This window comes from Anolis carolinensis, chromosome 5, assembly GCF_035594765.1.
Source record: "Anolis carolinensis isolate JA03-04 chromosome 5, rAnoCar3.1.pri, whole genome shotgun sequence".
Lineage (NCBI taxonomy): Eukaryota > Metazoa > Chordata > Lepidosauria > Squamata > Dactyloidae > Anolis > Anolis carolinensis.
In genome coordinates, this window is record NC_085845.1 from 81,873,742 (window position 1) to 81,889,456 (window position 15,715).

At 40.3% G+C, this 15,715-nt stretch overlaps 1 protein-coding gene across 2 annotated transcripts in view; it reads right to left on the minus strand.

Annotated features, from left to right (window-relative positions):
• Nucleotides 1-3,577: 3,577 nt before the first annotated feature.
• The window catches only part of LOC100562683 (sucrase-isomaltase, intestinal), an 89,581-nt gene continuing 77,443 nt past the window's right edge, over nucleotides 3,578-15,715 (minus strand). For both annotated transcript variants that reach the window (XM_062981688.1, XM_062981687.1), the window contains exons 17-18: nucleotides 8,788-8,943; nucleotides 3,578-3,810 (exon numbers count right to left, since the gene is read on the minus strand). In XM_062981688.1, the coding sequence (XP_062837758.1) occupies nucleotides 3,751-3,810; nucleotides 8,788-8,943 (216 nt within the window). In that variant the 3' untranslated portion in view covers nucleotides 3,578-3,750. The remainder of the gene's footprint in view (nucleotides 3,811-8,787; nucleotides 8,944-15,715) is intronic.

Genomic DNA, 15,715 nt, shown 5'->3' on the forward strand with positions numbered 1-15,715 from the left:
AACCTTTACCTTTACTCTTTTACCTTTAACTAGTTTTATCTACTGTTATTTTAAAATGGTACTATTTTTATTTTATGCTATATGTGTTGACGGGGGTTGTTGTTATAATTTTATGTGACTTGTTTTATACTTTTGTACCTTTTTGCCTGTTGTATGTTATATGTGCACCCTGGAGTGCCTTCTAGGTCACCCTGAATCCCTTCGGGGAGATGGTGGCGGGATATAAATAAAGTTGATTTATTTATTTATATTTATTTATTATTATTTATTTAAAGCATTTCTATTCCACCCTTCTCACCCCGGAGGGGACTTAGGACGAAGCACAACATATATACAGCAAACATTCAATGCCAGAACATAAAATAAACTATAAATATACATAAACACTGTGGCCCCTGGTGGTACAGTGTGTTAAAGCGCTGAGCTGCTGAACTTGCAGACCAAAAGGTCCCAAGTTCAAATCCTGGGAGCGGAATGAGTGCCCGCTGTTAACCCCAGCTCCTGCCAACCTAGCAGTTTGAAAACATGCCAATGTGAATAGATCAATAGGTACTGCTCCGGTTGGAAGGTAACGGCGCTCCATGCAGTCATGCCAGCCACATGACCTGGAGATGTCTACGGACAACGCCAGCTCTTCGGCTTAGAAATGGAGATGAGCACCAACCCCCAGAGTCGGTCACGACTAGACTTAACGTCAGGGGAAACCTTTACCTTTACCTATAGATAAACACTAAAATCAGTTATTTCCACTTTAAAATCAATTGTTTAAAATCATATCATTTATTTACCACTCCGGCAGGAAAGTAATGGTGCTCCATGCAGTCATGCCAACCACATGACTTTGGTGGTGTCTATGGACAACACTGGCTCTTTGGCTTAGACATGGAGATGAGCCCCAATCTCCAGAGTCGGACACAACTAACTAATATTAGGGGGAAACTTTTACCTTACCTAATGGCATTGTAGTTGATGTCAGCCACATGTATATTTTGTTGAAGAGTCTGTTGTGTAAATACATTAAAGGTACCAAATGGAAACTAATCACTTCACCCCCATGCTGCTTAACATTTTCATGAAACCGCTGGGAGAGACTATCCAGAGTTTTGGAGTTCAGTGTCAAATTTACACAGGTGACATGCAACTCTATTACTCCTTTCTACCAAAAGCCAAGGATAGCATTCTGGCCCTGAACCAGTGCCTGTCATCAGTAATGGATTGGATGAGGGCCAACAAGCTGAAACTAAATCCAGACAAGACAGAGGTACTCCTGTCGGTCAGAAGGCAGATCAGAGTGTCGGTGGTGGCCAAGAATGCCTTTGCACAATAAAAACTTGTGCGCCAGCTGTGACCATACCTTAAAACGCCTGACTTGGCCATGGTAATCCATGTCTTAGTCACATCCCAGGCATGTGGGGCTGCCTTTGAAGATAGCTTGGAAGCTACAGTTAGTTCAGAGATCGGCAGTTAGATTACTAACTGGGGCTCCGTATCGGGAGAAAACCACTCCAATGTCACGGCAGCTCCAGTGGCTGACGGTCTGCTTCCAGGCTAAATACAAAGTGCTCGGGTCCAGGCTACTTGTCTAACCATGTCTCCCTATATAGACCATTTCATGCACTGTGGTCAGTGGAGGAGGCCTTGCTCTCAGTCCCACCAGTCACAAGCATGGTTGGTGGGAACAAGAGAGGGGACCTTCTCAGTGATCGTTCCCCACCTCTGGAACGCCCTTCCCAAAGAAATATAAGTGGCTCCTATTCTCCTCTCCTTCAGAAAACTTCTGAAAACACACTTATGTACCTTAGCATATGGAGAGGAGGAGAACTAACACACTATAAATCAATTTCAATGGAACACTGACTAATTATTTGCACTTTATGGCTGCTACAGCATATTTTAAATCACAATAAGGTGAAAGCTTTTAGTGTGTTTTATTAGTGTAATTATATTCTATTAAAGTGCTTGTATTTTTCTTTTTTTTAATTTCAATTTCAATTTTTTCCTTAGTTTTAAGGTTATTGATATTATTTTGTATTATTTTGATGTGTGTGACTCTGATTATGGCATTGAATGTTTGCCTTTTTGTATTTAACCCGCCCTGAGTCCCCTCGGGGAGAGAGGGTGGTCTATAAAGTATTTATTATTATTTATTATTTATTCATCAGACAGTCAGGAGGAAGGCGGAGAGAAATGTATTACCCCATTTCTCTCCTGTCTTTTCCCATCTTCTGGGATCCCACATCCTTTCACCATCTTCCCCCGTCTTTCCTCCGCTTTACCTCATCTTTTTCTATCAGGAATCAATTGACATCTAACTCCTGATAGAGATCTTCTGGCTCTGTTTCCATGTTCTTGGGAAACAGAGTGCCACAGAGATCAACTGGAAGTATCTTGACCTCTGTGGGACTCTTGTTTGGTTTCGCTTTCCAAACGCATGGAAACAGGGCCTGAAGACCGTCTGATGAAGTCCCTTGTCCGTACTTTGATAGGAGACTGCCAATGAATACCAGGTGCTACAGGTTATATTTCAGAGAAAAGAACTGGCAAAACTATCTCCGAGTATTCCTCACATATGAAATTCATGGGATCACCACAAGTCAAGTTAGAGCCTTTGATGACACAGTGGGTTAAACCCTTGTGCCAGCAGAACTGCTGACTGACAGGTCGGCAGTTTAAAATATTAAGGATGAGCTCCTTCTGTCAGCTCCAGCTCCCCATGCGGGGACATGAGAGAAGCTCCCACAAGGATGGTAAAACATCAAACGTATGGGCATCTCCTGGGCAACGTCCTTGCAGACTGCCAATTCTCTCACACTAGAAGCGACTTGCAGTTTTTCAAATTGCTCCTGTCATGAAAAAACCCCTTAAATCAACAGGTGACTTGAAGACACACATGCACACACTTACAAGAAACAGTCTATATGAACATCTGATATTCTGAATGAGCATAATGTGGCCCAATTCCTTGTTGAGTTCTCATTTAGGTGCTTCTAGCAAGCTGCCTGACATGAAAGGAAAAACCATAAACCCACACAGAGAAGAAATAAGGTAGGCACATTAAGACTCACCCACTAATTAGGGAGCCAAGTAAATAATTTAAGATGCAACTTAAATTAAACATTTTAAAATATATAGCACTTAAATTTTGTTAAGAAGATGGCACTCTTTTTTAATGCAATGTGGCATAGATTAACCTACCTTTTAAAAACCATTCCTATAGGTCTGTAGAACAATGGTTTTTTTTTCAAAAAGGTGACTGATTTTAGATTACCTTAATATTTTAAACTAAGATTATATTCAGCATTTGTGAACTGTAGCATTCAGAAAAGAGTCCCAGGCTTGAATGAATCTAAAGTGAATCCTGTTTGGTAACAGAGAAGTGAATCTTTTAAAGTGGGTGTTTCCAATCTTCTTGGGCAGGCAGCCATTTTAACATTATGGATGAAAGTTGATCTGGCTATTATAATATTACTAGATCTAAAGGGCTTAATGGTACAGATATAGCAATGTTAAGTTGTCTTTTGCCTATTTAATTATCTAAAAATTCAGACATATATCGTAACTGAAAATAATTTGACACTTTTAAGTACAAGCTACTACTTTATTTCATTTTCCAGAAGGACGATCATTCACAAGATATGCAACAGAATTTTAAAGATAAAGATACCCAAAAAGATGCCCATCAGACTTAGATAAAGATGCCCAAAATTAGTGTTTAAATCACACAACCCACAATTTGATTTCTTGAATCGTCTACTGAATTGTGATGTCCAAATCTTCAGCAAGTGGTGCAGAAAGATGAATGGTAAGTTTCTGTTAAGAGAGAGAAAATAATGGTATAAATAATGGTATAAACAAAACAAAAACAAAACACAAGCTCTAGGTTAGTGATAAAGATCACAAAGACAGTCCAGGAACAGACCATTCAAAGTTAAATGCTTTAGAAAACCATTGATTTCAATGGCAAAGTTACACTCTTTTTATCAGCCTGAAGGAAACAAATGTGTAGAACCAAGTTCTGGGTAAACATGGTCTACGCTGTTGAGGGCATGTGAAAACAACAAATACTTCATTGTTAAAAGGACAGAAAGAAGCTTGAAAACAGTACAATTAAAATAAGGCACCCTAAGAAAATGAATCATGCCGTTGTGGCCAGGGACAATGAGAGTTGTAGTCCAAAACATCTGGGAAGTGGAAGGTTAAGGAAAGTTCACATTCACTGTATACTTTTTGGGTTGCTGAGTGTCTTTCGGGCTGTATGGCCATGTTCCAGAAGCTTTCTCTCCTGACGTTTCACCCATATCTGTGGCAGGCATCCTTAAAGGTTACCTCACAACCTCTGAGGATGCCTGCCACAGATGTGGGTGAAACGTCAGGAAAGAAAGCTTCTGGAACATGGCCATACAGCCCAAAAGACTTGCAGCAACCCAGTGATTCCAGCCATGAAAGCCTTCGCCAATACATTGTATACTTTTTTCCTTATTCGAGTATAGCCTCCTAGCCTACTTACCTTTTTTATTTCATGAAGGGGGAATAACAACATTTCCTTTAGACTAATATGAATGACAGAGCCTGACATTTCTAAAAGGAATTTTCTGCCCATTTCTCTTCCAGGCAGAATCGCTTTCTCCTTTATTTGCTTTGCTTAACCCATTTGTTCAATAAGGTAAACAAGAGAAACAGTGTTGGGCAGCGGAGCTTCTTAGCCTGACTATATTTCCCAGCTGGAAAGCACAGCAAAAATGGTTATTTATTGCTTGTATCTATGGTGATTTGTCTCCAATGATATACCATGGTGTGCTTGGGAGAGAACACTAATACCTGACTTGCTATGAGGGCCATTTGAGGACACAGCAATCATGAGATACACTGTATTGCATCCTAAGAGACTCCCGTTAATAATTGGAACAATTTGGAATGCATATACCTTTTTGTATTATTTTCCTTCAGGGTGGGGAAAGGTGTAGTCTCTAAGCAGCTTGTGGGTTTTTGTGGCACCTAAGAGCCATTTCTTAATTCCCCCCCCCCCCCCAACTTAGTTCCAGTCCCCTGACAAAGCATCCTAAGGGGTATGAGCAAAATTACTCCATATTTTTGCTAGTTCTGAAGTAGACTGTTTCATAACAAGAAGACACTGGAGTTTCTTGTTGTTGGTGGGGAAGGAGGTGAACTTCTCCTCACCCTGAAATGTACCAGAAAAGGAGATAAATTATGCTGGTGGGTGTTTTGGATTCATGGTTGGGTATCTGGGGCTATTTTGACAGCTAGATCCAGACTATCTGAGAGATCACATCACCCAAAGCAGTGGTTCTCAACCTGGGGTCCCCAGATGTTTTTGGCATTCAACTCACAGAAATCCTAACAGCTGGTAAACTGGCTGTGATTTCTGGGAGTTGTAGGCCAAAAACATCTGGGGACGCAAGGTTGAGAACCACTGCTCTATAGGAGACTACTTGGGCCATGAAGTTGGCAGGAGAAGCCCTCCTTTAGGTCCCATCACCACAAATAAGCTGGTGGGGATTTGAGATGGGATCTCCTTGGTGGCTTCTCCATAAGCTCTAGGGACCTTATTACATTGAGGTCCTCAATGCAAGAGACAGTGGGGATCCCCATAGGGCAGCAAGGTGAATCTGTAGCCCAATGCCCCACATCGCCTGCACCACTCACTTGCCCATTACACACCATAGCTTTCTGGCATGCACCCACATTGTTCCCATGTTCAGGTTTTCATCCTCCTACCACGCTTCCTTGATACAGCCGGACTGAAGCCCACTGGAAGTAGATGTATGTAATGGGATGGGATCTGGCAGACTCCATGACAGCTGTGTCGAGGAAGCATTCTATGATGGGGATTTTTGGTAATATGATGAGGTCCTAGATCTCTCTTCCTCAGTAGACTAGAATGACGCTGTTCTTGCTAGTAGACTAGAATGACGCTGTTTCTATTGGCATGTGAAGACTTTAAAAATATTTTTATCTCATAGATACAAGCGACAAATAACTATGTGTTGTTGAAGGCTTTCATGGCCGGAATTACTCCGTTGCTGTGAGTTTTCCAGGCTGTATGTCTATGTTCCAGAAGCATTTTTATTTCAATTATGCTTCACCAGTGGCATAGTGTGTTAATAATAATAATAATAATAATAATAATAATAATAATAATAATAATAATAATAATCTTTATTTATACCCCACCACCATTTCCCCAACGGGGACTTGGGGCGGCTTACATGGGGCCATGCCCAGAATAATACAATATAACAGAATATAAATAGAAAGCGCTGAGCTGCTGAACTTGTGGACCAAAAGGTCCCAGGTTCAAATCCCGGGAGTGGAATGAGCGGCCGCTGTTAGCCCCAGCTCCTGCCAACCTAGCAGTTCGAAAACATGCCAATGTGAGTAGATCAATTGGTACCGCTCTGGTGGGAAGGTAACGGCGCTCCATGCAGTCATGCCGGCCACATGACCTTGGAGATGTCTATGGACAACGCTGGCTCTTCGGCTTAGAAATGGAGATGAGCACCAACCCCCAGAGTCGGTCACGACTGGACATAACGTCAGGAGAAACCTTTACCTTTACCTTCACCAGTTATGTCAGGCTGGTGAGAATGCAATTTCACAAAGACAGGAAGGCCCCTCCTGTCCAATATCTAATTTTTCTCCCTGTCATATTCAACAAGCCCACTCTCCTTGCATTCCCATTAGGATCACTTTGGGGATATACACTAAAGCTAGGTGGGTGTTGTGATTGCTGTTTGATATTAAAATGAATTGCCATGAGTGAAATGAAAAGAAAACCTCCTTACTGTTTGCAAGCCTGAATGTGAAGTTATAGCAATAGTCAGTCCACTGCCTCCCCAAACTGTATCCCTTTTTATTTTATATTTTCTTCACTTATTTGCCTCCAGTCATAAACTATGTAGAAGAACTAACTTGAAACAGATTTACTTTTGAATACATATGTATCGTATTTGTGCTCTGGAATTAAGCCAGCTGCTAAAGGGCATTTTAGCAGGATCCCACGTCAATATTGTGCAAGACATATATTGAACGAACCCAGGCATGTTTTGCACATGCGCATACACACAAACACAGAGCCTTAGCTTTGTCCTTTTAGCATAATTGTGCCTAATGATTTGTAGAGGGTTGCTCTTTCGTAGCCACCAGGGAAACATGTAATAATGAGTTTACATGAGTCAGAATTCAATGGAAACAACAACCAGGCAACATTCCCACACATGAAAGTCTTCCTTTCTTACACGCTGTAACTGTTCTCAAAATTCTTACTATTGTGGCTCAGTTTTTGATTGTTTGTTTGTTTGACATGCTAATAGCACATTCTACCAAAATAGATCTGAAAAGCCTCTTCATAGCTACCCAATGATTTCTCCTGAGTCTCCCAACTGTTCTCAGCTATTCTTCTCTGTTTATGTTCCATAGCTTGTTCAGGGCCTTCAGAAGCACTTAAGAATGCTATCCATGCCTACATTTCACTGCCGTTTATTGTTGGCCTCTGAGTGAGGAATGAGCTATCTTGCCCTTTAGTGGTCCAAAAATGTGTTCTCCTAAAATATAGATGCATTTAACTCATTCTACCACCCATTAAGAAATTCTATTCTTAGTCCATTTAAATGGTTATCCTATTTGGATAATTCCAGAATATCCTGCCAAGGAATACGATATTTAACCGCTAACAACAAGATACTTATCTTTAGGTTGTTGGGCATTTTCCAGGCTGTATGACATGTTCCAGAAGCATTCTCTCCTGACGTTTCACCCACATCTATGGCAGCCATCCTCAGAGATTGTGAGGTATATTAGTGGGTCTGTAGATAGTTTGTAGGTTGTGTTTATTCATCTGCTTTACTATGCGATCAATAGTCTCCTCTGGGTGGATCTTTGTCTTTTCTCTCATGCCTTGTTCTTGGCCTTGCAGCTCTTCTGATGGAGTATCCATTGGCCTGTAAAGGCCAGTTAACACCTCCAAACAAATGATTCCCTCAGGCAGGAATGAAGCTTGCAAGGCCATTAATGCTAATCAAGGTGATTAATTACGACATTCACAATGGCCTCCAACAGACAAGAGTTCTTTCTCCCACCCTGGACCTTCCACAGATATATAAACTTCCCTTGCTTAGTTTTCCAATATACCTCACAACCTCTGAGGATGCCTGCCATAGATGTGGGTGAAACATCAGGAGAGAATGCTTCTGGAAAATGGCCATACAGCCCAGAAGACTTACAGCAACCCAGTGATTCTAGCCATGAAAGCCTTCAACAACATTACAGTAGAGTCTCACTTATCCAAGCTTCGCTTATCCAAGCTTCTGGATTATCCAAGCCATTTTTGTAGTCAATATTTTTAATATATTGTGATATTTTGATGCTAAAGTCATAAATACAGTGATTACAACATAACATTACTGCATATTGAACTACTTTTTCTGTCAAATTTGTTGTATAACATGATGTTTTGGTGCTTAATTTGTAAAATCATAACCAAATTTGATGTTTAATAGGCTTTTCCTTAATTCCTCCTTATTATCCAAGATATTCACTTATGCAAGCTTCTGCCGGCCCATTTAGCTTGGATAAGTGAGACTCTACTGTACTTATGTTTACTCTATTTTGAAAATCTGTAACTTGCTAATTATACTAGCAAAATTGCAGAAGATGGTCATGGTTCAAGAAATCTGGCTCAAGAAATCTGGGTGTTGCGGTCCTTACAGCCCAAAAACAGTTGCAAACTCAACCTAAATGTTTAAATTAACTGACAAGAACAACTCCTACCCCATTCTCCTGGTAGTGTATGTCATTTCTGATGGCTTTTCCATTCAGAAGAACAGCTTTAGGTCTTGAAGTTACACCAAGGATCTGGATTGTGTCATATACCAGCGAATCCACAGCCCGGTAGTTGTTATTAACAATTCTTGTCTTCAGGTGCCCCTAAAATAATTCAGAAGAAAACACATTTTTAAAAGCAGAAGGATCCCACGAGGCAGACATTGCTATTTTTGATCATAGTAGGCTGCTGTTGCTGGTACATCACAAAAGTATAGATGAACAAACGTCACGTCAGATTGGCACAAGCGGTACATCAAGGCCTGTTTATACAAGAGAGACTTCTTTGCCTTTCACAAGCCATTTGCTGGCACAGCTGTGGTTTGATGGATTAGTTATCACTATGGGTTCCACTACTTAGTTCCCGTTTGTCTTTTTAAAGGCTCTGCAGAAGCAGAGAACGTTTAATTGTAAGGAAGCACTGAAATTCAAAAATGATGATCAGGACTAAAACAAATCCAAAAAAAAAGAAGGGCTGAAGTGTGGAAGGAAATTAGCATCTGAAAGATAACTCTGGATAATCCTTTTGTGGGATTTGCATGCCCATCTGCCGCTGTGCTTTACATGCTTACTGTCCAGAGTGCATTTGGTTCCAGCACCTACCTTTGCAGGCAGCATGACAGTCACACATTCAGATACATTACAAACGCAAGTGCAAATCCAACTGCTCCTTCTAAATAGAATAGACACATGGGATCAATAGAATTTACCTAAGCAAGTACTTATTACCAAGATCCCATTAATTCTGTGGATATATTCTAATTGGATTTAGGCCAATTCTGCACAGAGTCTGTGTTCAAGCTGTAACATGTCCAGAAGAGATCAAAATGGTAAAAGGCCTTGAAACCACACCTTATGAGGAGTGACCTAGGGTGCAAATTATGTTTAGCCTGGAGAAAGTTAAGAGATTTTTTTTTATCGTGTCAGAAGCGACTTGAGAACATGCTGCAAGTCGCTTCTGGTGTGAGAGAATTGACCGTCTACAGAAATGTTGCCCAGGGGATGCCCAGATGTGTTACTGGGAGGTTTCTCTTATGTCCCCACAAGTTGGAGCTGATAGACGGAAGCTCACCCCATCTTGCAGATTTGAACCAGCAACCTTCAGATCAGCAATTCACAAGAGTTTAATCCATTGTGCCATAGTTAAGAGATGATATTATAGCCATATTTAAATATTTGAAAGGATGTCATATTGAGGAAAGAGCAAACTTGCTTTTTACTGCTCCAGAGACTAGGGGCGTTATCCCACCATAACTTTTCCCTGTTTTTTTATCATCTTTGTCTACTGGCAAAATGGAGACCTATGGAGGCCATCCCATGACACACAGCCACTTCTAGTGACTGCCTGTAGGAATCTTGCAAACATGTAAAGATGGTAAGAAAACTCCATTCTCAAGAGTCAGGTGTTCCCTGGCTCCTGATTGAAGAAAGCAGTGGGAATGGGAGGAAGAAGACAGGGAAATGTCAAGGGATGGTTGTCCATCCCCAAAGACGGACCTTTCTGGGGTATTTTATTATTCTCTTTCAAAGAAGATAAACCTTAGGGAACAACGGGCAATAGAAAAACATTCCTAGATTTTTTAAAGGAGTAGTAGCAAATGTTGAAATAGAAACACTTGTCTTAACATTGCTTTGTCCCCTAAAAGACAGAAAATGCAGGTAGTTGTGTGCTTCCAACTGTTGCAGCAATTATCATCTAGAAATGTAGAAAGCTTTGGGGACTAAATTACCCATTCAAAATCAAGCTAGCCCAAAACACTTTGGATTACAGCAGGATTAGTTTGTTATACTGTGTTGCTAGAAAAATCTGTCACACACAAGTACAGACATGTACATACACCCAATTATGAGAAAGACAGCTAAACTCAGTCCCCTTCCACACAGCTGAAGGCAGAATATCAAGGCAGGAAAATCCCACATTGTCTGCTTTGAACTGGAATATATGGCAGTGTGGACTCAGACAACTCATCCATGTCAGGTTCTTGTTCCAGTGACCATTGCCATTGGCTTCCTACTCCATTCTCTAGTTTACATCATCCACTCCACGCTCTTTGGCCCAGATCATTTTTATAATTTTCACTTAGGTTTTTAGATTATGTCTAGTTAATTACTGTGTTTTTAATGTTTAATAATTGTATTTTATGTGATGTGTTTTTATTTTCTGCTGAGTGTTATTGTCCTGGCTTGGCCCCATGTAAACCACCCCGAGTCCCATTGGGAGGATGGAGGCGGGGTCTAAAAATAAAAGTTATTAACTCAGTTCAAAGCAGATATTGTGGGATTTTCTGCCTTGATATTCTGAAATATAAGTCTGTGTGGAAGGACCCTAAGAATGAACAGGAAAACCTTGAAAGAATGGCAGTTCATATCTCTACTAATCAAAAAGTCCTGGACCTTTGACCCTACACATCGTGACTCTATCACAACATTGATTTTAAAACCAATTAGAAAAACATATGCACTTCTTCTCCAAAGCAGTCCATTAGGTTACAAGCAACCTGATTGCCCTGAATGCAGCATTTTACTGTATTGGATTGTATTATTTTACTTGTCTTTTTTCCTTTTACGAAACATAGGTGGAATAAATACATTTTAACATTTCTTATTTAAAACAGTTTTTTAAAAAAAAACAGGCTTTCCCAGTCAGATTAAAATCATGGCACAAACAGTAGCAATTGTGAAAGAAGAAAAATGTAAATATCACACCAAAGCTTAATGAAATAGAACACCAGAAGCGTACAAGCTATAAAGATTTTCAAAATAACCACATAAGGTATTATTTTGATTAATTTGAAAATGTAATATAGAACATTCTGGCAATTTAGGAATATGGGGTAATCTAGGAACATATGGAAATATCACTATTACCACCCTCTCCAGTAATCAGAAAACAATTTCAGCTATCTCCTATCTGCACTATTAACTTGACACTTGAAGCTGGCTTAAATGCAAGTAGAGGTTTCAGGCAAGACTGAAACAGGAGAGAGGGGGAAAAAAAATCTAATTTCAGCAATGAGAAATGGAAATGCCACAGAGACGGCAATCAAATGCAAAGTGATTTCCTGTGGAATATGAAAATAGCTAAGGACCTCCTGCATTCTGCCTTCAGCAATTTGCTCTACGCCAAACAGAAACCTGGGATAATCTTTACCTCACATTTGTGTTTAGACTGTGTCAGCTTCCTCTAGGACAACAAGAGAAAAGCACTCAGAAGAAAGAGTACAAGAGCTTTAAAACACCGGAAAGCATCTGTTGTTTTACAAGGCATCGCAAAGATTGGCTTCAGCAGACGTAATAATCATGCCAAAAAGTAGTCATTGCTTTCTCCAGCTCACAATCACTGCTGGAAGCAGGAGGTCTGGGAACAACACTACGGGGACATTAATATCATTTTGTTCTGCTAAATGGCTCCTATTAATTGCATAATTCTAAGACTGAATGCCAACCGTGTCGTTCCAGGACTAAAATCTCTGATGTCATCTACCAGAGACTCTGGGGAGTGGGACTGAAGGGGAAAGCTACTCCCAGGATTGGTCTTTGTCTCTTGAAGCAATCAGTACCTGATTCAGTCATTTCTTAATATTCTGATTTTTCTTCAAAGTGTAATATGTGCTAATTATACATCCTGGCAAAGAGCAATATTCATGCTTATTATTTTGTGTGCTTCCTATGAACCGTGGAAAAAAAGTCCTCCCTGTATTTGGTTCCCTTGGCTTTCTTGGGGAGATCGCTATTTCTAATAACTGCTGGTTTTACAAATAAAAATGTGAAATTGCAGCAGAGACAGATAGTAGGTATGTTCCTGTAAGGCTACAAATCCGTTAACGCCACAGCCTGGAAAAGTTATTATTTTGGACTAAAGACTTCCACAACCAGCATGTGCTCTGCCCTAGGGCCCATGCTAGTTGGAAAATTCTGGAAATTGTAGTCCCAAAAAGTAACTATAATCACACACAATTAAATAAGCATTTCTTGCACACTTAAGAAACTGCCATTGATGGTGAATGCCACAGCTTGGAAATGTTATTATTTTGGACTACAGATTTCCACAACCACTATTTGCTCTGCCCTAGGGCCCATGCTAGTTGGAAAATTCTGGAAATTATAGTCTCAAAAGGTAATCATGCACAATTAAATAAGCATTTTTACACACTTAAGAAACTGCCACCGATGGTGCCCTTCACATGATACAAGCTTCAAATGTTGGGCAGAGGTATCTTGCCACTTCTAAAGTGGGGTTTTTCCCATGATACATGAGTTAATGGGCAAGATATTCAAAACATTCAGGAGAAAAGAGCAAGCATGCAAATCCTGTGCTTCATGTCTCTGTAACCCAATGGTTCCCTAACTTTTTTTGACCAGGGATCACTTTGACCAGGGACCAATCTCCAACATTAGTACCAAAAGGGTTATGAATCAGTTTTTGGTCAACTTTAGATTTGGTTTGGTTTTTTGGGGTGCTGATTTAGAAAATTGCATTGGATAGACCACATCAGCTCTAGTTTCTGATACAGAACATATGCCATCCAGCAGTTGCCATTTGCTTGCCCACAGAAAACTATATTTAATAATCTGGAGCTGATGTGGTCTATCCAATGCAATTTTCTGAATCAGCACCACAAATAACCCCAGAAATGGGCCTAAAAACAAAGACACCAAGAAAAAAAATGGTTGGGTTGTGTTATCATTCGTAGTAGTAACAGTCGGGCCGCAGACCATATTTTAGTTCTTGCGGACCACTGGTGGTCCACAGACCACAGGTTGGGAACCACTGCTATAATCTTATCAAGCTTTAGATGCTTCTTCCTGTGTAGGGTCATAAAAGTCCTTTTGAATTCTTGCCTGAAATTCCTGCTGTGCTGCTTTTGCCTATCAAATTTAAGAGCACTAAAGCTTCATTTCCCCACTCCCTCCTGTAAGAATGCAAGAATCACTCCTTGATATATGTTGTTGTTTTTCAGGCTGTAAGTTGAACTCCCGAGAAAATGGAAGAGGGACAGTGGGAAAAAAATCTTTATTCTGTGATGGCAAATCCAATGGATAAGTCTTAAAGAAAGCAGAGAGAAGGATTAGGTGTGATGGAGGTAGAAAAATCTTCCATTTAATTTCAAAACGGAATATGCTGATGTTTTATGGAAAACCTGCTTTCCCAAACACTTGACCTGTTCTGTGGGATGAAGTCCTAATAGACATAATTGAAACTCCTCAGATACCCAGGGAAAAACCCTGCAACTCAATGCCAAGTTCTTCCAGCTAGCTCCAGAGTGGGCCAAAAACAGACTGAAGGTCAAAATAGCCTCTCAGGTTCCCTGATACATTCCTATGCCCTACAGCAATGTTGCTATGTTTCTTCCTCCCCACCCTCAAATATGTTTCATTCCCAGATGGTCTTTTCTCAAAACTGTAAGTCCATCTAGTTAGAAGAAAGATTCCATGTAGATCTATAACACATTGGAGGTAGGGGTGGGGGGAGGAAATGTAGGACAAATGTCCCCATGCTCTCCAGAGCTCATGTGATGGGGGATCAATTTTTTTTAAAAAAATGAAGATATGGGAGAATTGTGCCTTACTAGGTTCCAGTGAACTTGTCCATTGTGAACTAACTCAACAATAATTTCTCCTTCTGTTATTTTTAGTTACCTCTCTGCTAACTGGTGGTGGTAATTTATTAAAGTCAAATGGCTTCCCCATTCCATATGTTCTCAGTGATCTCCTAACCATTTGGTCCCATATAATGAACTTCAGTCCTGAGCACTCTGACCTCTCAATAGGCAATCTCCACCACAACAAAAAGAGGTCATTTAGCCTGCGACATTAAATGAGAGTCAAAAGTATGAGTAGCATGACATAGACTGGCTAAATTGAATTGATAGTTCCATTATGGAACACTCATTAAATTCACTACTGAATGGTAAGCAATTACATAAGTCATATAAATTTATGTCTACTCTTGTCGGGATTATCAGCATCACCCACCCCAACAAATGCATATCTGAAAGACTGAGGGCTATGCTAACAGTCTTAACTACTCATATGAATTTCCAACACAATCAACTAAGGACAACGAAAGGGTCATGGTTCTGAAGGAGCTTCCTAACTTCTAAATGTAACAACAAATTAGCAATGGAATGATTTGCAGAGATTTTGGTAAGATTTCCTCCATTATTGGAGGAAGTTGGCCAAGCACATGGATGGATATAACTGGACCACAACAGGAAACTTGTGTCCTAGATCTTTGCTTCTTAAACTGTGGGTCCCAACCCGAAAGAGGGTCTCCTGAACTCAATGTTGGGATCCCAAAAAATTTGGCAACAGTAAAAGATTTCCAAGCATCAGCTAGTGGATGTTTTTAGATATTTACATGAATCTATTGTGCAGTGTTTACAGTGAGTTCTGCAGAAGATGCCTCAGCTGTACTTCATAAAAAAGAAAGCCTCTTCAGCAAGGCTTGCAAATACTGATTTGTTATCAGTAAATGCTTGATTTTTATACCCTTTTATATACCTATATACACACAAAAAATTCTGAGGTCAAAAGGGGTCCTTTAAGAAGCCCTGCTCTAGATGATGATTGGTTGCAACTCTCATCGCTCATCTCATGCTGGCTAGAGTTTATGGAGTTGTGGTCCAACATTTGCAGGATCACATGTTGCCTAGTCCGAGAGAAAGAGGACTCTTTTGGAGTATTACAATATGCTTTCCATTTCTTTCGCCTTCTGATAAAAGTTACCATACTGTCTACAATTTTCCCTATGGAGATTCAATAGGAGAGAACAAAGCAAGTTGTCATGCTCTACAGACATTCTCCAACCACAATAGTCAGAGGCAGTTCAAAAGTCAACACAGTAGTCAGTCCAGACAGAAGGTCAAAGCAAGAG